At 30.7% G+C, this 25,132-nt stretch overlaps 1 protein-coding gene across 1 annotated transcript in view; it reads right to left on the bottom strand.

The window, feature by feature from the left end:
• LOC142333261 (odorant receptor 67a-like) overlaps window positions 1–16,408 on the bottom strand; it is a 29,061-nt gene extending 12,653 nt beyond the window's left edge. The window contains exons 1-4 of the mRNA XM_075380268.1: window positions 16,238–16,408; window positions 14,607–14,706; window positions 11,987–12,088; window positions 8,014–8,175 (exon numbers count right to left, since the gene is read on the bottom strand). Coding sequence (XP_075236383.1) covers window positions 8,014–8,175; window positions 11,987–12,088; window positions 14,607–14,705 — 363 coding nt within the window. The 5' untranslated portion in view covers window position 14,706; window positions 16,238–16,408. The remainder of the gene's footprint in view (window positions 1–8,013; window positions 8,176–11,986; window positions 12,089–14,606; window positions 14,707–16,237) is intronic.
• Between the last annotated feature and the right edge of the window lie 8,724 nt (window positions 16,409–25,132).

The following is a 25,132-nucleotide window of genomic DNA, read 5'->3' as shown; positions in this document are numbered from 1 at the left end:
TACAGGAAATGTGATACCGACTGACTGAAATGTGCTGCAGCTCCATCGTGGTGAAACCACATATTTCCTCTTAATTGTAGAGGTTGCAAAAAACTGGAAGATTTTCGGTTAAATGAGAAGATAATTTTCTCCTTTTAAACGATTTGGTAAAATGACAGTATCCAAAAGATAGTCGTTAACAATACCTTCCCATATGTTCAGGGAAAATCTTTGTTCATGACTACTTTGGAAGGTACCATGGGGATACTCATTGCTCCAGATATGCTGCTTATGATAGTTTGGAACACTATTTCTGTTGAAAGAAGCTTCATTTTTACATTGTTAACATGATCAGCAGTAGTAGGCGCTGTGTAAAATTATTCAAAAGTGAAAAATTAATATCGATTGCTTTATTATTGTGTATGTTAAATTTTATTGTGAGAAAATTATTACTTAATTTGATACTAATTTACAATATTATAATTAACAATAAATAAAAATAATTAATATTTAATTGAATTGAACGTAAAGTGGAGAATATGAAAACAGACACAAAACTACATCAATTTTCTGCCATAACTTGGCTATTTGTTAACCGATTTTAAAAAAATGTCATTTTGTTCAAAATAAAAGGCTTAATATTTCATCAAATGATGAAACCATTTTGGAAATATTCTGTGTATTAAATATTGTGTTGTTATATTTTTATTATATAACACTAATGTCGTCAATGTATCTTACCCGTAATAATATCATGTGTATGTTTTTAATATGTATTAATATTTTCTCAAGTGTTGAATATATATTTCTGATAAAATCACTGATCATAACACACGGCAAGATCTTCTGTCTGATATGTCAACTGTGTCTTTCAAATTCAAAATAGTTTTGAAAGTAGCTAGAGAGCACACATTGAAGGAGAAAATATGGTGATCATTTCAGAAACTGGTAACAGATTTTGCAAATCTTTACAATTTCCAACTAGTTCAGCTACACAAAAAAGCATATGTATTTAGTATGTATGTGTGCCACACTTTTGGCTTTATATCTCAAGACTGACCAATTTGATTTTCTTCAAATTTTAATGAAATATTTCTATACATGGGGCACTGATTGTATTAATCTTTTTTTCAAATATTCATTCAGATGGTGGGGAGATATTGCTAAACACCAATTTAAATTTTCTTCAGAGGCACTTTAGAAAAAATTTTACGTTAACCAATTTGTTACCAACATTGCAAATATAAATAATAATAATTTTTTCAAAAATTCAACCCTACTTCTTATACTGAGATGTGTTTTTTGTTTTTTACTCACCTCCTTTCAATTTTAATATTTAAAAAATGTTCTGGTATTTTATACATCATATCAAAAAATGTCTACCATTTTCTAAAACACAGAAATGGTTTTTTGAAAATCTTTATGTTCTTGTTTTACCCTTCACTGGAGGGGGCGTTTGGTTTAGTGGAAACTTTACATAAGAAAGTTTTTAAGCTTAACCCATATAAGAATATTTTTAGAAATGGTTTTTTAAATTTATTACCCACCGCTAAAAAAATATAATATCTTATTTTTTGGCTTGAAATTTTTACATTTTTATTATTAAAAAAAAATGTTTTTGTCACTTAAAGAGCAATTAAAATTTAAATAGTTTTGACCACTATAATATAACCTGAACCCAAAAAAAGAAGCAATTTTTTTATTACTATCATAAAAGTTATACTTTATTTTTTCAATATTTTTAAATTATTCTTTTTCACACACGCTACAAATCATTCATCTCATCCTCTGTACAGTAATGCTTAACTGCGGCCCCGGAGGTTAAACCGAAAAAAAAAAAAAATTTATTCTTTATATAAAGAATAAGAAAAAATTTTCTTCTTCTTCTTCTTCTTTATAAAAAAAAATTGTACTAAATTTTCTCCTCAGACTATTGGAGCCCACCAAAATCATTAATTTTTTTATTTAATGGAAATGATGCTTAAATTCAGTTAATCATTATAAGTAATTAAAAAAACTCATTGATATGGGAGCCACAACATCTTTTTTGTTACGTATATTTAAATGTTTATTCTGAAAATAAAAATAAGGCTTTTAGTGATAGAATTGCAAAGGCATTTGGGCAAATCTGGAAAGATTTTGCAATGATAAAGATGTGCAAGGTAAAACTTGACCAACGAAACTGGGAATGTCATCCTGTACTTTTGCCAGCTTTCTTTGTATTATACTTCAATAGATTTAGAATTACCATCACAATTTTTTTTTTGATAAATTGATTTTATCACAGAATGTTACATAGAAGCTTGTATGTGGAAATGAAAGTTTGCAATGTATGAAAAATGCCATGTTTGACCAGGATTCAAACCCAGTACCTCTGGATGAAAGGCCATGTCAATGGAGTGATTTCAAATAATTGTGTTTATTTTTATCCTTTTCAAAAACTTATTCAAATAATCTTTGAATTAAAAAATTATATTTCCATGTACATTACAAATAGAGTAGAACAGTTTTCATAACAGCTATGGAAAGCTAGAAAAAGTAACATATTATTCACAATTTGACATGCTAGAATGTAGTTGTTCAGTGTTGATTACTTGCTAGATTGTGAATGGACTTCATAGTGGGTTCTGGTGTAAACAACATTGTAAATCGTTGATTGCATTCTTCCATCATTTCAACAGTATTCATTAAAGACTAGACATCTCTCTGATAATGGACTGTTTCATATAACCAGTGTGAAAGAATGTGCAAGCGTGATCAAGTCTTGCGAAATCTCAATGCCAGTGAGGAATGCAAGGAAACATAGTACAGAACTTTGTAACTGAACATGCAGTTCCTTAGGTTTGGTGAGTAACTTCTCTGTAATTGCAGCGCTCTATATCTGTTTTTCCTTAAAAATTCAAATAATCGGAAAACATTCAACACTCTGATATCAACAAGACTGCCATAAATAATGTTTTCAACCATATGAAGATCACTGACCGAATTTTATTTCAGTACAAAGATCACACTTGCTAAAAATTACAGCTAGAACTAAAATATAAAATATGTGTGAAATATTTCTATTTTAAAGTTTAAAAATTGGATATCTTTAAACAAGCCTTGTACTTATCTTTTTAAATAAATAATAAAAGAACCAATTTTTTATTTTAAATGATGCATTCATAAACATTTTGAACAGATGATTATGAAAATATAATAATAATAAAATATTTTTATTGAAAGAAAAAAAATCAATGTTTTATATGTTTGTAAAACATTATAAGTTTGTATTATTTCAACATCATGTGTTTGTATTGTTATAAACAAAGCATTTAGTAATTTTAAATAGATAATTAAAAGAAATTAACGATAAAGTAAAATATTTTGTCTTTAAGAAGTATCGTGTTCACACTGTCTGATTATGTTTATTTACAAGATAAGACAAGAGCTAGAATTAAAATAATACAATGTTTTTATTAAAATACCTTAAAGATTTGATGTATTTTTAAACAGATCTTTAAAAAACTCCATTTTACAATATCTGAACAATGAAAATGCAAGTTTTAATGTTTTAATTTACGGAATTTAATCTTTAATAAATATTTAACAGATAAGTATCAATATTTTAAAGATAAATATTTAATATAATATAAATAAAATTTAAATGAGTATGAACTAACAATAAACCATGATGTTTTTAAACAGATCTTTAAAAAACTCCATTTTACAATATCTGAACAATGAAAATGCAAGTTTTAATGTTTTAATTTACGGAATTTAAGCTTTAATAAATATTTAACAGATAAGTATCAATATTTTAAAGATAAATATTTAATATAATATAAATAAAATTTAAATGAGTATGAACTAACAATAAACCATGATGTTTTTAAACAGATCTTTAAAAAACTCCATTTTACAATATCTGAACAATGAAAACGCCAGTTTTAATGTTTTAATTTACGGAATTTAAGCTTTAATAAATATTTAACAGATAAGTATGAATATTTTAAAGATTAATATTTAATATAATATAAATAAAATTTAAATGAGTATGAACTAACAATAAACCACCGTAATCTTTATTAATTTATAAAGAGATTTTATTTATTCTGAAATGTTCTTAATACGTGGAAATATGTATATGCTGCTTTTAACACCTGTAACATAACATTTGGTACTATAATAAAAACATCCACAAATCTTATCTTTTACATTCAATACTTTAAACTATTCATTATGTATGTAATCACATCAAGTCACAGCTGAGTAACAGATGTTTGTAGAGGTAAGTCTTTAACCCTGTTTCTTATCTTTCTGAAATAACTTTCATCTTGTATTATTTTTCTGGAACAGATCTAGTATTGATTATTTCTTTATACTACTTTTATACATTTTACTCGGGAAACATTTTTCCTGGTATCGATTACAGTGCTCGTTTAGAAGTTATTGATTTTTATAACATGCAGTGAAAATTTACCCACCTTGTTTAAACTTTACTGACCTATGCATTTTATTAAATTACCCAGAATGCAATTACCACATTGCCCTGAAGATGTAGTTCACCCAGTAACCCAGTCTTAACTGTTTATACAATAATAAACGGAACATTTCTTTTCAAACACACGAGGTATGTTCAAAAGTAACAAGAATTTTGAAATTTCACGGGTTGTATTAGTCAGATTGTTGAGATTTTTTCGTTGTTGTGTGGGTAAACATGTCTGAAAAGTATCTGTACATTTTTAGCCATATTGGATGTTTAGTCTGTTATCAGATGTCAAAAGGATAACGTGTTTTGGTATGATCAGCGATTTTTTTTTTCGTGTAAATAATGGATCACAGAATTTGTATTAAATTTTTCTATAAGAGTGGAATAAGGTGTAGCAATGTTTTAAAAAATATTAAATATTGCTTTTGGTGTGACTGCAATGAGTAAAACAAGGGTTTACAAGGTCATGAAGACATTGAAGTTGACGAGAGCCCCGGACGCCCAAGCACATCAACAACCAATGAAAATGTAGAAAAAGTAAAAGAAATGATTATGAATGATCGCCAAATCACAATCAGAGAAGTCGCTGATGATGTTAATTAATTATATCATCAATTGGCTCATGCCAGACATTTTTCGGATGTTTTGGGTATGAAATGTCTGGCAGCAAAATTATTGAATTTCGAACAAAAACAGTGGCGAATGGAAGTTATCAGGAGTCGATAACTGAAGTCAACAACGATGCAGCACTATTGAAACGTGTCACAACAAGTGATGAAACATGGGTTTACGGATATGATGTCGAAAGTAAGGCTCAATTGCCCCAGTGGTAGCATTCTGGATCACCACGACCGAAAAAAGCTCGACAAGTACGGTCGAATGTGAAGGTTATGCTTACCGTGTTCTTAGATTTTAATGGCATAGTGTATTTTGAGTTTTTGCCACAAGGTCAAACGATCAATAAGAAGTGTTACCTACAAGTTCAACGCCACTTGCGTGAAGCAGTGCGAAAAAAACGCCCGGATTTATTGCGAAACAATTCATCGCTTTTGCACCACGATAATGCGCCTGCTCGCACTTCATTACCTCGTCAATTTTTACCCAAAAACAACACTGTAATGATAACCCAGCCGCCATATTCGCAAGACATGGCCCCATGTGACTTTTTTCTATTCCCAAAAATAAAAAGAACCTTAAAGAGCCATCGTTTTACAAACATAGATGAAATTAAAAGCAAATAGTTGAAAGAGCTAGAAACTTTTCCAAAGATCGAGTTCCAGAAGTGTTTCAGGGATTGGAAGAAGCGCTGGCATAAGTGTACAATATCTAATGCGGACTATTTTGAAGGGACTGTTAATGTAGACGAATAAAGTTCTTTCCAAAAAAAAATTCTCGTTAATTTCTGAACACACCTCATCATGTTATATTTAAAATTAATAATAATATTATTTTACATTAAATGAGTAAAAACCATTATTGGGCGTTGTCAAATAAATTTTACTACATTAATCAAATTTTAATATCAGGAAAATCTGATAGTTTTTTCAAGAATTGTATAGACTTTATAAATTATTTAAAAGTTAAATTTTAAATACTAATTATAAAATTAGAATAGTATAAATTAACAATTTTTAATTTGTGCCGTCCAATTACTCAGGTGACATGAATATTCAATTAGGTTGTTTTGCATCTAGTTTAGATGTGAATGAGAGTGTACCGATAATTCTGTTCTGGTTAACTGGTCGGTACTTGGAAGCACTGAAATATAGAAATACTATATATAATAGTGAAATATTTCTATATATAATATTTCTATATTTCAGTGCTTGGAAGAAGTAGATAAACAACTATGCTTAAGCTGAAAGCAAAGGAGACAATATAAACTACTTGAAAATGTTGAGGTTATGAGGGTTGTGATAAAAAAATAACAAAAGGGAATTATTCTTGTAAAAAGGGCTTTCCAAAATAATTTTGGAAATGACTGGGAGTGTTAGAAGGTGTGTAGAGAGTTAGATTTTGTAATTTTATTGAAAAGTGAATGATATTAAAAAAAAAATTGTTAGGTAAAAATAGAAAACCCGTAGGGAATAGGGAATAAAATTGTAATGTCCAAGAATTATAAATCCTTCTGGAATTCAGTAAGATTTAGATTTTTCCAAGAACAGACTTGTAATGAAATGCTTGTTGGGAATTTGGGAATGAAATAGTTTCAGCTTGTTCTTAGAACTTCAAAGAAAAATGAAGCATCTAAGATATATGATATACCTGTGAGAGTTTATTAATATGCTCCAGAGGATTCTCTTGATTTAATTTTAATGTTATTTAACTGTAGTTAAGTATGTAATTAAAGAATAAATTTGTTCCACAAAATTTTAGATATTAATACATTTTTATTCTATGAAGTGGCTCGATACAAATTAGGTTTTACATGAATATTAGGCAGGATTTAGAAAACTCTATTCAGCAATCTATAATATATTTAACTTATATATATATATATATATATATTAAATTGAAATTATTGAGAAGGCATAAGAAATTCTACTTGTGAATTTCAGAGTACTTTGACCAAATGGATAGAGATGAACTGTTTTATATAGACTCAAAACATTTTGAGAATTTATTAACTGGGATGTACAAGAATATTATACTATCAGTTGCTGCCAGCATTTGATTTAGTTATGAAATATAACAGGTTAAAGTAGGAATATTTATTGTTGTCTTATCTATTTTTTAAGTTTAAGATATTATATACAGACGATCTTGTTTTGGTTACTGTTTACACAGGATAATGATACAACCTGCTGGGTTAGTTTGTTGGTTAAACTAGTTATCATTAAATCATCTGATTTTCAAAGTCCTTGTAAAGGTAGTTGCTTTTATTATATGATTAGTTGAATATATTATGTTTATTTTATAAACAGTCTAACACATTTATATTGATTATATTACATTTACATAGGATATCCTTTACATTTTATATCAGATTAAAAATGTTTAAATAGTGTAATGTTTATTCATTATGTATTTATTATTTTTTTAATCTCCGGGACCACCGTTAGGTATTGTTTCAGAGGATCAGATGAATGATTTGTAGCATGTCAAAATGCCATGCCTGACCGGGACTTGAACCCAGGACCTCCGGATGAAAGGCCGAGACACTACCACTAGCGCCACAGAGGCCGGCATGTGTTTATTATTAGAATCATTAATAATATATTTGAATTTATTAAGAGTTAAGCTAAATGTATCAATGTATGAATTAGACTAATAATACAATAAAAAAAAAGTAATATATAATCAAAATCAGCTGGTGAACTCATCGACTGAAATAAGAAATTTATATGCTTTTATGAAATAAGAAGAGACAGTTAGTTTGTTTACCATCAAATAAAGAGGAAACAAAACATGATACTGAACAAATATTTCTGAGGCCCAAAAGGCATTATGGATGAGCTTTGATGTACAGACATTCACCACATGTGCTCACACACATACAACAAATATATATATATATATACACACACTTTCATTAATTAAAATTATTGTAAAAATTAATTTACCGCTACAAATGTATCTACAGTCATCGAAAAATGATTCAAACCAAATGGTTTTAATTCTAATGTTTTTGCTGATCTGATCATCATCAATAAAATTGAAGTTTTAAACCATTTTGGTTTATCAACCCAGTTACATGCAAATAAGGCTCTTCTCATATTTTCACTCTGAAATTTTGTAAAAGCAGAAATCAAAAATAAAAAATTATATAACTTTTAAAATTAATTTATTTTTTGGTCTATATTGTACAACAGCTGCTTTCTATACTCCCAACTGACATAAATATTTAAATGTCCTCTTTTATAATAGATCAAATTTACTTTTAAAAGAAAAATATAAAATAATATGCATTACTAACCTTTCACTCTGAAATCAATCATTTCTTAACAAATTTTACATATGAAACACAAAGTAGCAATATTTTTGTTTATTTACTTATGATTAAGTATTCTCAGCATTATAAGTTTTTTCTTCAATTCTGCTCTCCAAGCACTAAACCAAGTCTAGTCTACTCTCCAAGTCTTAGATGTTCCATATAAACGTAATGTTCTTGTAAATGCCTGATCATGATTAATTATAGATTAATCATTATGACAATCTGATAGCATAAGTGTCTTAATAGTACCCTCATCAAATTTTTACTGTTATCTCCTCTACCATGCTCTGTGATCTTTCCGTAGTTATGGAAAATTTATTTTCCTCTACTCTTCAATTACTCAATCATATCTTGTATTTCTGTAATCTTTATTCTCTTACAATAAGATCTGACAATCAAAACAAAAGGATTTTAAATTCATAATAATCATTCACTCTTAATCACGTGAACACATACACACACACATTCCCTTATTCATTTTCTTAAAAATTCTGTACAATACTTAATAAAATTAATTTTTTACACTTAATGCTTTTGTTTTTTATTCAATTTGTAGTATTTTTGCAGGAATTTCTTCTGCATAATGTTATCTATAAGTATGATTTAATTAGAGACAGTTTAAAATATTAGAATCACAGAGAGATATGTTTAGCATTTCATACTCTGATATAAAATAAATTCTTCTTCTGCTATTATCATCTGTTGGTAGATAATGAAACTAATGTTGTTTTTGGTAATGCTGTTGTTTTTGATAACAACAATTAATGTTGTTTTTGTTTATGTTTGTTTCATATAATTTGAAAATAAATAATATTTTTAAATAAATATAACTTTGATTAATTTTAACTATTTAAAACTATTAATTTTAACTTTTAAATTAATTATTTCTGTGGTTCAAACAACATGTTCAAATATATTACTTGTCCATTAATTTTCACATTATCTATCCTTTAGAAGATGCGTTAATTTCCCTTTATGTAATCACTGTAATTAGATTTTTGTTTATTTATATGCTTGGAAATACCAGTTGTCTGAAAATGAACACTGGGGTTCCAAGAACGAATATAGTTTTTATTTTGCAGCACTCAGTAGTGTTTTATGCGTAATCTTAAAGAGAAAACAATTTAGTTTTAACATATTATCCATCAGATCGTTGCATTAGACTGTTCGTCAGACCAAGCTGTTGTGAACCCAGGCTTCAGTACCATAGTGTCATCACAAGAGAAAGCGATTGGTTCACAGAAATAAAATCAGTTACTGTCATACAAAAAAATTAAATTCGAGCCTAGAAATCTTCCTAGTGACAAAAAGCATATGTAAATGTGATGAACCATTTTTAGGAACCCCAGGAGCATTCTGAAAGTTTGAAAGGACACTCATCAGGTAAGCTTAAAACAAGTACGAAAAACTCAAAAAGAAATTAACTGTCCTTCCAACAGTTAGTCCAAAACACTTAGTTCATAGTATTAGTTATCTACTAGGCATTCCTAAAAGCACTGTCTATGATGTTGTTTGCAAACAATTGGAACTTTGTGCTTATAAACGCAGCTACTTTATGAAATTAAATGTAATGATAAGCCGAAGCGAGTTTATTTTGAAACAACTATATTAGATTTCATTTCTAATGGACTGATATTTCATGTTTTTGGAGTCGTGAATTGCCATAATTGTTGAATATAGGGCTGGAAGTGATACCAGCAGACATGCTGTTATCACTAGAAATATTAACTTTCAATATACATACATCAGTTTATCTGAATTGTTTAATAAATAATTGTGTGTCTTCATAAATATCACTTACCATAAAAATTACTTAGTATTACAATTGAATAGTAACAAAAACTTCACCACCTTAAATAAGCCTATGATAAATAAGATTTTTTTTTTTTCAATAACTATTGAAGCATTTAATATTTAAAATTACTTAGCATGGAAAAGTCATTATTTAAATTTAAACTATTTTGACAGTTTTTAATAATGATTTTATTGTTCAGCAACACATTTTTTTGCCTGTTTCATGTAATGTTCAGACATTTTGTTAACATAATTTTTTTACATTGTAAGTTTCTATACTATCCAAATTAAAATTTTTTACAAAAATATTAAAGAATTTATTTAAAAAAAAAAATGAATTTACTAATGTTGGGATTTATGAAAAAATGTACTAAGACTATGCTGCTTGATAAGTTATGTCCTAAGACGACATAAAAGCAGTTACAGTAACTCAACACAAAAAAAATGTTACTAACAGCAATGAATAGTTATACGCATTTTAAAATCATCTGTCGACGTAATACAAAATTTATAAAATAAAAAGTATATAATACAAATAAAATAACCAACTTAATTAAGACCTATGAGCCTATTTTATTCAAAATTTATAATGGCTACAATATTGATAAAATTTCCGTCAAATATTTTATTCATGTAGAAATAATAATAAATGGAGGAAGAATTAGAATTGATAAGTTTTAATTATTCTTACAACAGAAATTAAGCTAGAAAATTGGGGAAACCTATATTCAGAGATAAAAGTATGTAGGAAAAAAATTTAATCTTCTGAAAAATATCTGTCCAGTTTTCTTATGCTGTTTCTTTATAAATTTTTAATGAATATTTTGACTTTGATGATTAATTTTTCATTTTATGGATGTTCTAGTTTTAAATTTCCTGTAGTAAACATAAATGATTGATGTTTTAAACAAAAAAGGAAGATATTTTCTTCTTACATTTATCGTTACTAATTTTAAAGAGTTTTTAAATAATGTTTGTTGTAGTCTGTTGTCACTGATAAAGAATTTTTATACAAAAATTCAAAAAAATTAATTGGAAAACTTAGAGTGAATTAGTCAATGACTTACAATGAAAGAAAAGATTTATATTAAGGAAACAGGACTGCAGAAATATATACAGAGTGTTTCTGAAATGGTGGGCTGTTTATAGTTTTTTGGATTCTACTAGTAAACTAAACAAAAAAATCCTTAGAAAAAATGGCAATTTCTCCTTCATTCTCCCCCGTCACCATTTTGTTATTTTTATATAAAAATTTATATTTCAAGTTCATTTTGTAATTTGCAAAGGTATTTCAGTTCTGATTTTTTTGATAATTTTAAAACTCTATTACCAAGACGATTACCAAATATTAATGTGATCGACCATCTGAACTTGAGATATAAATTATTACATAAATATAACAAAATGGTGACAGGAGGAGAACGAAGGAGAAATTGTCATTTTTCCTAAGGATACTTTTTGTTTAGTTTAACAAGTAGAATCCAAAAAACTACAGCCAGGCAACCATTTTAGAAATTTTCTATATATTTGCATACTACACAGAATTACCCTGTGGCAATCTACATTATTTTTCAGCATTTTTTAACATATTTTTATGCAGATGCAAGTTTCTTTGTGTTCTTCCAAAGGCATTTTTTTTTTATGTGGGCCATATTTTTTATGCTTATACTTATTTAATACCTAATATCTAAGTAAGTTTTATTACCAAATGAGAAATTTTTAATTTCCTAAAAAAGAATTGTTGCATGAAAACAGATTTTTTTAAATGATAAATCCTATTATAATGCTTACATAACTTTATGCCTTACCTCATCAACCACTCTTTGACCATTAGATAGATAAAAGTACAGCACAAGCACACCAGCAGATAAAAACAAACTGTATTCAACCATTTTTACAACACTGCTGGCCTGAAATTTAGAATAGAACTTTGTTGTTTTGTTTCTTTTTTAGTTATTTTTAGATTTCCTTGAATGAATTTACTAACAAACATAGATAAATCCATAAATGGTAAATAAATATATTATTCAGTTTAACATATGATTATATTTTTCACAATATTTTATATTTCTGCGAGGATTATCGTGATTAATTTGAGCATTATTTTCTGCCATTCCTAGCATTGCCACTCTGACATTCGTAGTTGGGAATTCAACTTAGGAAGACTCATTGCTAAAAGTAGTTTTGAAAATGAAGGTACTCCAAAACATATAAACTACAAATGTTAAGGTGACAATCCTAGGAATGGCAGAAAATAACAATCAAATCAAACAAAATTAAACATTATATAGATTACATCAAAAATTTTAGGTGTTAACCCATGAACAAAAAAAAAGAAGAAAATATCTGATCTAGCACTTTTTCAGAAGTTTGAAGGAAGGCTATATGAAACCTTAATCAATGCAGCACCTTCAAATACAAAATTTATAATAAAAAATTGGTTCTTCATTAATAAATAATAATTATAATAAAAAAATAATAAAGCATAAAAATAAAAAATAAAATAACTGTTTTTAAGAGATTAATTGAAATTAAGTACATATTTTATTCACATTAAATAAGAATTAATAATAAAATTAGCATTTGTTAAAATTTTTTAAAGCGATGTATAATTTTAATTTATGAAATCTACTTAATTATTAACAAAAATATCCTAAAACTCACCCAAAAATTTCATATTACAGGAAACAAAAATGACCTCTATGGGCATATATTTTAGCAATAATAATCTAGCTGAGAACCACATTTATGGTTTTATCTATGTTTAAGTTAGTAAATTCATTCAAGGAATGATTTTTTTGAATTGCCAATGATGAATTTTCTAATCATGATAAGTAGTTACCGTAAATATAAATACATTGGTATCATTTGTGTTAAAGATAAACGTTCTGATATCTTAAGGATAATAATTAAAAAATAATAAAAAACGTTAGCTCCCAGGCACTTTTCTGTATCACATTACATTTTACATCTTGAATTTTAGACCTAATGTTTTTAGGAATTCTTTTTGAAAAATGGAATTCAATTATTTGTTTATTTATTTAACCAGCTTCTCTGATAGCATAACAATTAAGTTTTTTTGTTAGTCACAAATTTAAAACTGAAATGAATGCTTTACTGAGTGGTTAAAATTAGGAAATGGATTTTTTTAATATTATTTAAAATATTTTCTGATAGGTGGGGACAGCTCCTAATAAACTCTTACACTAAGCAGACTCACCCCACAATCGGTAGAACCATTTTTTCATAATTCAAGTTCGTCTAATTACTCCTGAATACCAGTTAGAAATGAAGAAAAAAATAGTTATTGAAACTAACTATTTTAAAACGTTTTCATTTTTTTTTTTAATTTGCAATCTTTAGCAGACTTCTTTCTATGGCAAAATTTAATTACAGATATGATGAATTTCAATTGCCCACCCTTTTAAAATGTCAATTGAACAGTTTAACAAGTAGAATGTAGTTGGCTTTTGTAGTATGTGGCATATTCAAAATAGATTATTGCATGGAAGTCAGTGTTAGAATATTGTAAGATGATCACCTTGAGGTTAGCTAATCATTATACGAGGAAGACTGTTAGCATTTGCACTGCACCAGGTAAACACAACAATTACTCAACAGTCCAGTGGACAACAGTCCAGTGTTCCCACTGGGTAATTACTATTTAATGTTTCATTTTATAATTTTTGATTATGCGTTCCAATAGAAATCACAACACACAGAATTGGGAGCATTCTATTTGTTGCCATAAAAGAAATATTAACATTAAGAAGAATTTAGCGGCTACGGCTAAATTCTTCATCCTGACTTCTTTTTTTAAAATGAAAACATTTTAAAATAGTTAGTTTCAAATAACTATTTTTTTTCCCATTTCCAACTGGTATTTACTTAATTGGTACTATTTAAATTATCTTTTTACCTTGGGCTATTCAAACTTAAAAAAAATTTAAATGTTTACTTCAAAAAGGAATCCACTGAATAATACAAAAAAATCATATTTTTAAAATTCTTTAATTTTGATTTTGTGAATGCAACATCAAATTGGGTGCTGCATTTAATGGTAAATGGGCTTTTTACAAATTCCTAAAATTTAAAATATAAATAAAAATTTAAAAGTATTGTTTTTTCTGCAGTCTCTTTTAAGTTGTCTTTATTTTATTTTATTGTACACTGGGCTGCCCAATTTACAATTATGGAAAATATTTTACGTAATATTACAGTTATGGAATTGCAGTATCTCTACCTATCACCTGGAATATTCTGGATTTGAATTCTACTAAAGTTTGACATTTAAAAAAAATTGCAAATGCAATTTCTTATGTCACAGAAAATGTATTAGTACCTTCTCACAGTTACCATGAGAATAAATAAATGATAGTTAATAACAAATATTTAAGTTATTAAGTAAATGAAACACATTATTATTACCTCAGCAATCCAAAATAAAGATATGCAAGTCAATAGACATATTGCTGCATAAATGAATAATGAACTTATACTCAGACTTTCATTTACACTTTTATACATTCTGAAACAAAAAAAATATGGTTCTAGTTTTTGTTTGCATTTCTAACAATAATATAAAAGTATTTTTTATTAAACAGAAGAGTAAATCATTTGTACCAATAATTTACTCATGCAGTCATATATACAAGAATGAGCAACTAATTTTCCATGATTATACAACTTGTTTTTCTTCATCTGTTGAAAATTGAGTCTCCTTGATGTTCCTTTAGTTGGTGAAAATCACTAAGTTCTAAAACATTATCCCTACTTCCCAGCTGATAAGATACTTTTCAGAATATCATTAATACAGATCTTATAACTGTAATTTGGTCATTTAAACAAACAATTGACTTATGCATGTTCCCTCAACAATAAATAAATTTTCTGAAACTAATTTATGGTTCTGGTGAGAAAATTATCTTGTTGCAATTGCTTAATCTCATAGTAACCATGTTTGAAACAAATTTACAATTTCCTTCTTCTTGTTCACAAAATCATTCATGACCACAGTTAATTTTACAGATTATACAAAAATTTATCATCCAACAGGAACATGACTACGTTATCATATATAATTTAATTAATTCAGCAAAATCAAGGTGTTTGGTTTCAAAATCGAAAAATCTTGCCACAAAGTAATTTAAAGTAAAATTATTTTCTGTTGCATAATCACAAAAACAGATTTTTTGTCAAAAGTGATACCAAATTTTCAAAAAGAATTTTGTTCATTCCTTTTAATGATAGATTGTTTTTTAATGTTTATGTCTTTATGTACATCTAGATGGACAATTCAGTTTATCTGATTTAATTTTCTTATCTCTATTATGGTTTTCAATGAATATACAGTATGTTATTGATGTCAGTGTGTGTGTGTGTGTGTGTGTGTGTGTGTGTGTGTGTGTGTGTGTGTGTGTGAACACTATTTGTCTCTGATTCTGACTTCAAATTTTGATTGTATTGTTGGAGGATTACAAAAATACATGATTACCTTAAAATGGTCACCAAAATTAAATTTTTTTAATATAATCATGCAGTAACAGTGGTATGCTATCAAGTTGATTTAAATGTACTAATAAAAAGGTATACTAAAATGCATAAAATATATAAATATTAATTTTATAGATCAGGGAAGACCCCCTCAAAAATTACGAAAAATCTAACTTTTTAATATTTGAAAAGAAATAAAATATGTCATTAAACTGGCAAAACACAAGATAAATAAATTATATTAACTTAGCGTATGTAGTGTAAGTAGAAGTTAGATAAAATTCTCTCATTTCTAACTTTATTAGAAATGGATTAATAATTAAGAGAACAGCAGTAATAACAAGAATGTTTGTTCAGGGATGTCTTTCTTGACTTTTCATTAATAACAACTGGTTTATTTTGTAATTATTAATGAATTTAATAATTATGTTTATTAATTGATGCAAAATAAATATTATTGTCATCAATATATTATTTTTATTTTTGGCTTCACCGATTTTTATACATGTCCATCACCCAGATGCAACTGAGTGTTGTCATTACTAATACTGAATCATAAAATATACCTATATATGTAATCTTGATGTTCTGCTACTTGTTTAATATATTCTTTCAACTGATATTCAAATATATTCTTAAATTTTTTCTCATGTTTTCTTATAAAATTATTATTTTCATTATTTAAATTACTTTTTAATTCTAATTCATTATTTGAAGTTAAGTAATTATGTATTTTATCATCTATTTCATTTATTGACATACAAAATATTTGAATTTCTTTCATTAAATGATACATTGATATTGTTGATGTTGAGACGATACAAAATGTATTGGAACTTGCAACTAAACAATAAAAACATTGAAATATATAAAGTGGTATGTAATATTTTATATTATTTGAATCAAAAGGATAAATTCCTTCAAAAGGATATCTCTTATCGTAATTTTTTATATAGTTTTTTATTGACAAAAATAATGATGGTAATGACAAATTAAAAAAAAAACATATATATAAATTTCTTATTCTTTTAACTATAATTTTTTCAGTTTTATTTGATTTTTTTATGAATAACTGATATTTTTTTGATAAAGAATTGTAATAATTTTCACAAAAATATTTCTTTTCAGCTGTTATAAGTAATGTAAATACATCTGATGGAAGCAAAGCGAATTCGATTAATATTGCTGTACTAAATAAACTGTCATTTAAATCTTCTAATGATACAAATCGTAACTCAAGCTGATCCCAGTTACGTATTAATGCTAAAATTGATTGAATTAATATGTATAATGATATTATCATTAATAGTTTTGTTCGTAACATTGAATTTTTTGAATTTTTTACACCAACATTTTTTAATAATTTTCTTACTAAAGCCATACTCCCACTCATGATCAAACTGTAACAAAAGAAAATGATCATTATACTTATGTTTATGTATTATTTGTATTAAAGTTTTTTCCTTTAAGATTGTGTGAAAGTTTTGAAAGAGGTTCTTCTTCTATTTGTTAGTCTTAAAGTCCTTCAAATTATAACCCCAATTATATCAGATTGACACTAATTTAATGTATTTTCTCGTGTTCCACACCTCAACTTTAGGCTATCAGTGTTTTTTATATTTGTTAATCACAGTGGGACTTTATTACAAATTGTGAATAGCTACTTTAAGATTAAGCAGAAAAAGAAAAAATGATAACGTGAATCAGCAAGAATAAGTTTTTTTTAGCATTAAAAAGTGCTAACTTATCAGATAAATATCCAAAATCATTTTTAATAAACATGAGATATAAGATAAGATAAAGGAACTTATGTTCTTGGTGCTGTATTTGGATCTGGATTTTCCTTTGATCTGCGTATTAAAAAATATATTCTTAATAAATCCCTTAAAAACCTTACATTTACACTTATTACTATAATTTCTAAAAAGTTTACTTATAGTTAATATACAATTTATTAAAAAAAATCAATTTATATTTTTAAAAATTAATTTTGTTGACAATATAGAACAGAAAGATTTTGAGTACCTCTTCATAATTTATTAATCATATATAATCAACCTCCACTAAGTTCAGGCAAAAGCTCAGTACCCTCATAAACTTTTAAATGACATTATTTGTTATCCATGGACACAGAGGTCTGTATACATATTGAGTGGTTGTCCAAGATAACATTTTTATTACCAAAAGTGATTACTTTGTTCAAATTCCATTAAACTTAAGCTGATAATATTTTTTCTTTTATTTCTGTTTACTATATTCTTTCCCTTCAGATGTTATATTAGTGTCATTAAATGTACTGACTTTATTAGTAAGTTATTATTGTTTCTGTAATACATAATAAAATCTTTGATTGCATTTTTTTTTATTTTAATTAACTTTAATTATACAAGTGCTTATATTTTACTGTAGAAATGCATTATTATTTGAAAGAAAGAAACCTGAGGATCTAAAAATAAAAATGGAGTGGGAAGTAGCTGCAAAGGATAAATGACCATCAATATTAAATGTGACATACAGAAAGCAGTTAAATAATGAAGAATGAAAAACTGATTGTAGTAGATGAAGTTCCTGTAAAATGTTTTAAATGCTTAAAAAAGGAAGGAGTGGAAGAAATAGTTGAACTGTGCAATAGCATGTAATGCATGGGAGAATGGCTGAAACACTTGCCAATGCTAGCATGTTTGAGACGGAAATGGATGGAGACAGCGGTGGCATAAGGGACCTGCCCAGGCAGAACACCAGATGATGACAGTATTATTTTTTTAATCTTGCTAATTTTTTTTTATGAAGTGTCAATATTATACAATTAAGATTTTTTTAGGAAGTTATGACAATTAACATAGCTCATTATTGGAAACAGGCATTTTTTTAAGCTATTAATTTAATTTTAATCTATATTTTAGAATACATTGTACTAGTATCTACTAATTAATTAGTTTTTTAATCTCATTTACATGCATGTTGATAACATGGTATGTGAATGTGTGTACAAACCGTAACTGGTTGTCCTTACTGTATAATTTGCAGCTGATAATAAATAAATAACTACTTTTAGGAAGTAATAGATATCATAACTTTTTTCTAAATAATGGAAATAAGACTATAATTTCAAAAAAATAAATTCCCTGGTAACATATTGTTACTGGCATATATTTTATTGAAACATTTTTTTTTTTACAAGGTAAATTGGTAGCCGCCCTGAAATGAAGGATTATTGTATATCATGTTAATCAGAAGTTGACTAATTTTTGAAATATAAATAGTAGTAGTATTGTCTTATTTCATGACCCCGTACGTACTGATGTTGTCTTTTTACAATTAGGTGGCAAAGATTAAAAATGTATCCATAATTAGTCATGTAATGTAACTGTATTATTGATAATAATTATAATATATCTCATCTACTGTTATTGTTAAATCTTGTACAATGTTAGAAACTTGTATGATTTTTATTACAGGCTGCAAATAAATAAGAAAAATAAAATATAATTAGCAAGATAACTTACTCAAATTTTCTTCATATATATATATATATAAGTTTCTAAAATTTGTTTCATTGATATTATAAAATATAATTTATAACTGACAAAAGATGATGTAAGAATTTCTTATAAAAAATCTTGGAAAAAATTAAGACTGATCTTTAATCCAGTATTAAAAAAAAACAAAATCTCACAGACTCTCATTTTTAGATGGTGAGGGGCATATCTCCCTGAAAAGGTTTTATGTGTTTAATTACTAAAAAAAAAAACATAAAATTTATTGATAAGAAATTAATATACTTAAATAATTAAGAAATCTATTTTTTTCCAAATGCATATAAAGATCTACCATCATATTCATATAGACTTTTATAGCTGTTGTAGAGATCTAAAAAAGAGAAATAAAAGTAATAACTTAGTGTATGTTATACTTACGTTACAGCTTGAGTGTAGGATTGTACAAGTGAGTTCTGACGCAAAGACATCAATTTTTATATTCTTCCAGAAATCATGAATTTTTCATTTTCCCAGTTTAAGTAATGTATTCAGTGCTATTTTGAGTTCTGACAATACAGACGTACTTACTTTTTAAGGCTGAGCTTTATATCATCTATAGTTAAGTAGCACATACATGCTATTTTCGTTCTGATGATACAGGTGTACTGACTTTTCTAAGGCTGAGCTTTACATCATTTAAAATTATACCATAACTACTTTTCTATTTTTAAATATTATTTCCTTCTTGGCTATTTCATCAGAATTTTACGCACATTATTTGTCATAATAATTTATAGTAGTATTTACCACTCTTTATAGTAACTCATGAGTTGTTTTTCCTGTAATGTGCATATTTATAGCTGAATATTTCTAGAGTAAAATTGAAACAAAATTAAATAGTGTAGTTTCTAGTTCCAATCATGATGTTTTTATCTAGGTAACACTACAAATGGATTATCCAAGAACATTTTCCTTCCTACCTCTTAAATATCTCATTCTTCCAGTCAACCATCATTTCCAGTCTTACCAGTAGCTCAGTAGGTATGAATGAATAGCATTGTATTGTGAATAACATTTATACTTGATATTTTTCGCTTTTATTCCACCTTTATACCTAATGTTTGTCTCTGATACCACTCGCTATTGTACTACATATTTACTTTCTCAATACCATTAAATACTAGAAAAATGGCGGACCTACAGCCCACTGAGAAAATGTTACAAGGTTTATGTTTCATTACACATGATTTTGTTAAATGTTTTTGCTAATTGTAACTAAATAAAGTTCATCAGTTTAGTGTACTAACAACAACTAAAACTTTTACAACGAAAAGCTTCAATAATTAAAAAAAATGCAACAGCAGTGAAAAAATAATAAAAATAATTGCAATAAATTTGCTTTATTTTTTCAACAGAAAAAAGGAGATTTTCCAAAAAATAAAGTAAGCAAATGCAGTTTGCTACTTTGTGGCATTTTGCCAAGCGCTTCATCAAAATAAAAATTTGAGCACATACAGCAAACAAACCAATGCACTATGCTTCTTCCTCTGGTTGACCGTGATCATGGTGCTAATTTTTTTTTTTATACCGTCTTAGCAGTTATCAGTCAGATGTTCAGTACTACTCAGACAGGTGTCATTACTAAGTTGAGTTTGGATACTCGAGCCGTTTGGACGTGTGTTTGTAGCTCCGCGTTATACTGTGAATTTGGTTGGTTTTTTACGGATTTTGATCGGAAAAGTACATAGGATTATAGTGGAAAGGTTAACGGACAAGTGTTTAAAATTTTGTGAGATTTGGTCAACGGATTACATTTTTATTACGTTTTTTGGTTACGAAGCCGTTTGGCTTATAGAAGAATATAAGTACTGGACAGTTAATTTTTTGTGCCAGGTTCTGGAAGTTAATAAGTTTTCAAGAGGAAGGGTTCAAGAAACGTACGTAAAGTTTCATGAGATTTGGTGAACTGGAAAATTATTTATAAATATTTAAAATAATTTATAGGTTAAACATTGGTTATAGCTGTAAGATATACAGCTGAAAATTTTCTAAGTCGATTGACAGGACAATACAGGCCTGTCAATAGAAGTAAACAACTTAGAAAATATTTCGTTGTTTGCTATAAGACAAGTGAAAAATTTTTTCTAAGTCAAACTGCTCAGTTATTAGGGAAACTTCAAACCTTAATAACTTTTGAACGGGTGCGTTTAGAACGAAATCCTTTCGGATCTAGGCATCTTTTGGCGCCCCAAAAAAATTTTCCCAAATTGGGAAATTTTTCAGTCAAACCGCCTAGTAATTGGGGAAACTTTGATCCCAAATAACTTTTGACTGGGTGGGCCTAGAGGAAAGTCCTCCCGGTTCTGGACGAATCATAAGATTGTACATCTTCTGGTGCCCCCAAACAGTTTTGCCCAATTTTGGGCCCCCAAATTTGAAAATTTTGAACACCCTCTTGTGGAGTCTTAAAGTAATAGAAATTGGGCGGAGAGTCCAAAAACACCAAATAGTTAATATCCATCAACCCCATGGAGGAGGGGATGGAGGTAAGTGCCTCAGGGTCTTCAAGGACACAGGAAAAGAAAACTTGGAGGATTACAAAGAGCGTTAAACGGGCCAGGGCGGGCTCATCCGAGGAGGAGGATGCCCCGCTAACTCTTAAGAATATTGCATGTAGACTGGGACACGCCCTACTACAATTACGCCAAGGCCTAGGTAAATCCAGCCCGGCTTTTATGAAAGCGCATGAGCGGGAGTTATCTGAGATTTACAAGGAGCTTCAACTGGTAGAGTAGGAAGCGGCTGGTGTTGACACAAATACGCAGGGGACACAAACAGATAGACCCCACAGGGAGGACGATATTCTAGAACAAGACCTTACTGTTGACCAACTATTAGAGAGACTGCCAAGCAGATGGTCAACCTGGGCGATGAACAGGCTTACCCAGGTGACCAACTTAACGCCTGGGGAGGACAGCTGCCACTATGTTAACTTGACCAAGACGAGACCAGCAGCCAGTTTCATGGCACCAAACCAGGGGCCATGATCATCCAGGACTCCACCGTGTTGGAGGATAACTGTCTTACCTCGAGGGGTACAAGGTACACGGTGGTGTACAGCACCGAAGAAGGAGAAAAGGCTGCCGCAGCGCAAGTGATTAAGGCCATGAGGAGGGTCGTCAGTAAACCCGAGGAAGTGGTATTCGTCATACCGCCTGGACCGGAGGGTATATTTATAAGGAAAATAGTTATTTACCTGTCACGGGAGAAAAAATCGCCTCCAAAAATGATCCTTCCTAATTTGGAGGATCAAACAAGAGCCAGATCGCGATCGGCTTCTGTGCGTAGGGCCGCCCCACCGGTGACGGAGAGTAAGACAGTGGTGGTGAGAGCACCTGGGTAGTCGTATGCTGACCTCTTAAAAACAGTCAAGGACAGAGTCTCCAGGGAGGAAGCAGGAGAAGTCCTCTCAATTAGAAAGGGCCGCAACCAGGAAATGGAGGTCCGAATCCAAGGAACCAAAAAGGCCGGCGAATTTACTAATATGTTAAGAGACTGAGCGGCAGATCTACAGGTGGATCTTCGTACGAGAGGCGACAGACGAACCGTGGTGCATATTAAAGATCTGGAGTATGACACCACGGAAAACGAAATAAAGGAGGCGCTAGACAGGGTCCTTGGCAAAGAGGAAAGCTATAGAATAATATCTTTAAGAGGTGCATATGGAGAAACAAAAAATGCTACGGTCATCACTACTCACAGAGGGGCGACCAAGCTGGTTGCCTCCAGGCTTCGTCTGGGGTGTGTCCACTGTCGGACGTATATCAGAACACAAAATGAGCGCTGCCATCGATGCTGGGCTACTGGGCACGGTAGCAGAAATTGCAAGGGTCCTGACCGTGGTAACTTATGCTACAACTGTGGCGGTGCGGGGCACCTTATTCGAGAATGTCGAGAGGCCACTAGGTGCCTAGACTGTAAGAGCTCGACGCACAGGACCGGCAGCTCCGATTGTTGTAAGACATGTTAAGGATCCTGTTATCGAATCACAACCGCAGTCTCCTCCCCAATTATCTGGTGGAGGAGATTGCCAACCATGGGTGTTTTGATTTTATTGTGGCTACCGAGCCAAATGTCCTCGCGGCCGCTCACTCGCAGTGGGTGTCTGATATGGCGGGGGACGTCGCGATGAAGCGAGCAACAGGCATTAGGGACTTTAGTCTCTATCACAGAGCGCAGGGTGTGGTAGCCGTGGAACTGGAAGAGCATATTATCTACGGTGTCTACATTAGCCATAATGTGTCCGTTGAAGAGTACCAACACCGGATGACACAGTTGCAACGCTTGGTTATGCAGTCCCCCAAGAGAGCTATTATTTTGGGGGACTTCAACTGTAGGACAGTGGCGGCGGGCGCTGAGACCACGAATAACAGAGGAATTGTCCTGGAGGACTTCCTTGCAGCTACCGGTACCACATGCCTGAACGACGGAACTCCGACTTATCGAGCGAGGGGCCATGAATCCATCCTCGATCTGGTGATCGTGGATGGGAGAATGGTCACTGATAGAACCGAATTCCGAGTTTTGGAAGAGGAGACCGGGAGTGATCACCTTGCGGTCTCCTTGATAATACACGTCTGTTCGGCGACCCCTGCTGTACGGAACCCGGCAAGAAGACTCACTAGCAGACAGGTGAACATAATTGTGGAGAGAGCGGCACGCAAAATCTCCGACGGCACAAGGTTGGATCCGGAGGTCCTCCAAGAAATAATCTCAAACGAAATTTCCAGCATACCGGAAACGGAGCATAGATACCACTCTGTGTACTGGTGGAACCAGGAGATCGCCGAACAAAGAATCATACTTCAGCGAAATAAACGAATGGCCTAAAGATTACGAGCTAGACAGGGATCTGAGGCTCAGATTGAACAAACTATGGAGGCCTATAGGACGGCTCGGAAAACGTTGAACTACCTGATTAAGAACGCCAAGAGATCTAAGTGGAGGGAACTGTGTGGTGAGCTCGATGCTGACCCGTGAGGGCGAGCCTTCCAAATAGTAATGAAGCGATTGGGGAGGCGAGTGCCTGCGCTGAATGAGGACGAAGCGGCGCGCCAGATGTCCGTACTTTTCCCACGGGAGGAGGAGATAAGACGGGAGGCAGTCTTGTGCGAACGTGGCAGGTTCGCACAGGATGAGGTGATTGCCGCAATTAACAAGTTAAATAACAAGAAGAGTCCGGGCCCAGATGGAGTTCCGGCAGTGGTCATTAAAGGCCTGGCTAGAATAGTACCGTGGGAGATGACGGACATTTTGAGTTATGGGCTGCAACACCGCACTTTCCCTCAATGCTGGAAGGAGGCCAGAACGGTTTTTCTTCCCAAACCGAATACAAACCCAGGCGTTTGCGAGTACCGTCCTATCAGCCTCATAAATAATATGGGTAAGGCTACTGAGAGACTTCTTGCTACCAGGATCCAAGAGGAGCTGGACCTAAGCGGAAGCCTACATTTGGAGCAATATGGATTCCGTAAGGGCCGTTCGACACTGGATGCGATAAACAGGGTGGTTAGCTGGGCGGCGGAGGTACGGAGCGGTACTTGGAGGACCAGAAGGATCCCATTGATGGTCCAGTTAGATATCAAAAATGCGTTTGGCTCGGTACCGTGGACGGCCATTGTAGCGGCGCTCAGAGAAATGAATGTTAGTGACCACTTGCTGAACCAGGTTGACTGCTACCTGTCTGATAGATGGACGGAGGTTCGCACTTTGGAGGGGGTGGTGAGATTTCCGGTCTTCGGTGGAGTTCCGCAGGGGTCTGTGTTAGGCCCCTTGCCATGGAACATCTTTTACGACCGGTTGCTCCGGTTGCCTTATCCGGAAGGAGTCAGCGTAGTCACTTACGCTGACGACATTGCACTATTGGTGGAAGATAAGGAAATTGGTGATGCAGAGGATAAAGCAAATCTCTCCCTCCAACTC

The sequence above is a fragment of the Lycorma delicatula genome, chromosome 12 (assembly GCF_047948215.1).
Source record: "Lycorma delicatula isolate Av1 chromosome 12, ASM4794821v1, whole genome shotgun sequence".
NCBI lineage: Eukaryota > Metazoa > Arthropoda > Insecta > Hemiptera > Fulgoridae > Lycorma > Lycorma delicatula.
Note: the sequence above shows the minus strand (reverse complement) of the source record. Positions and strands in the feature narration are given on the sequence as shown.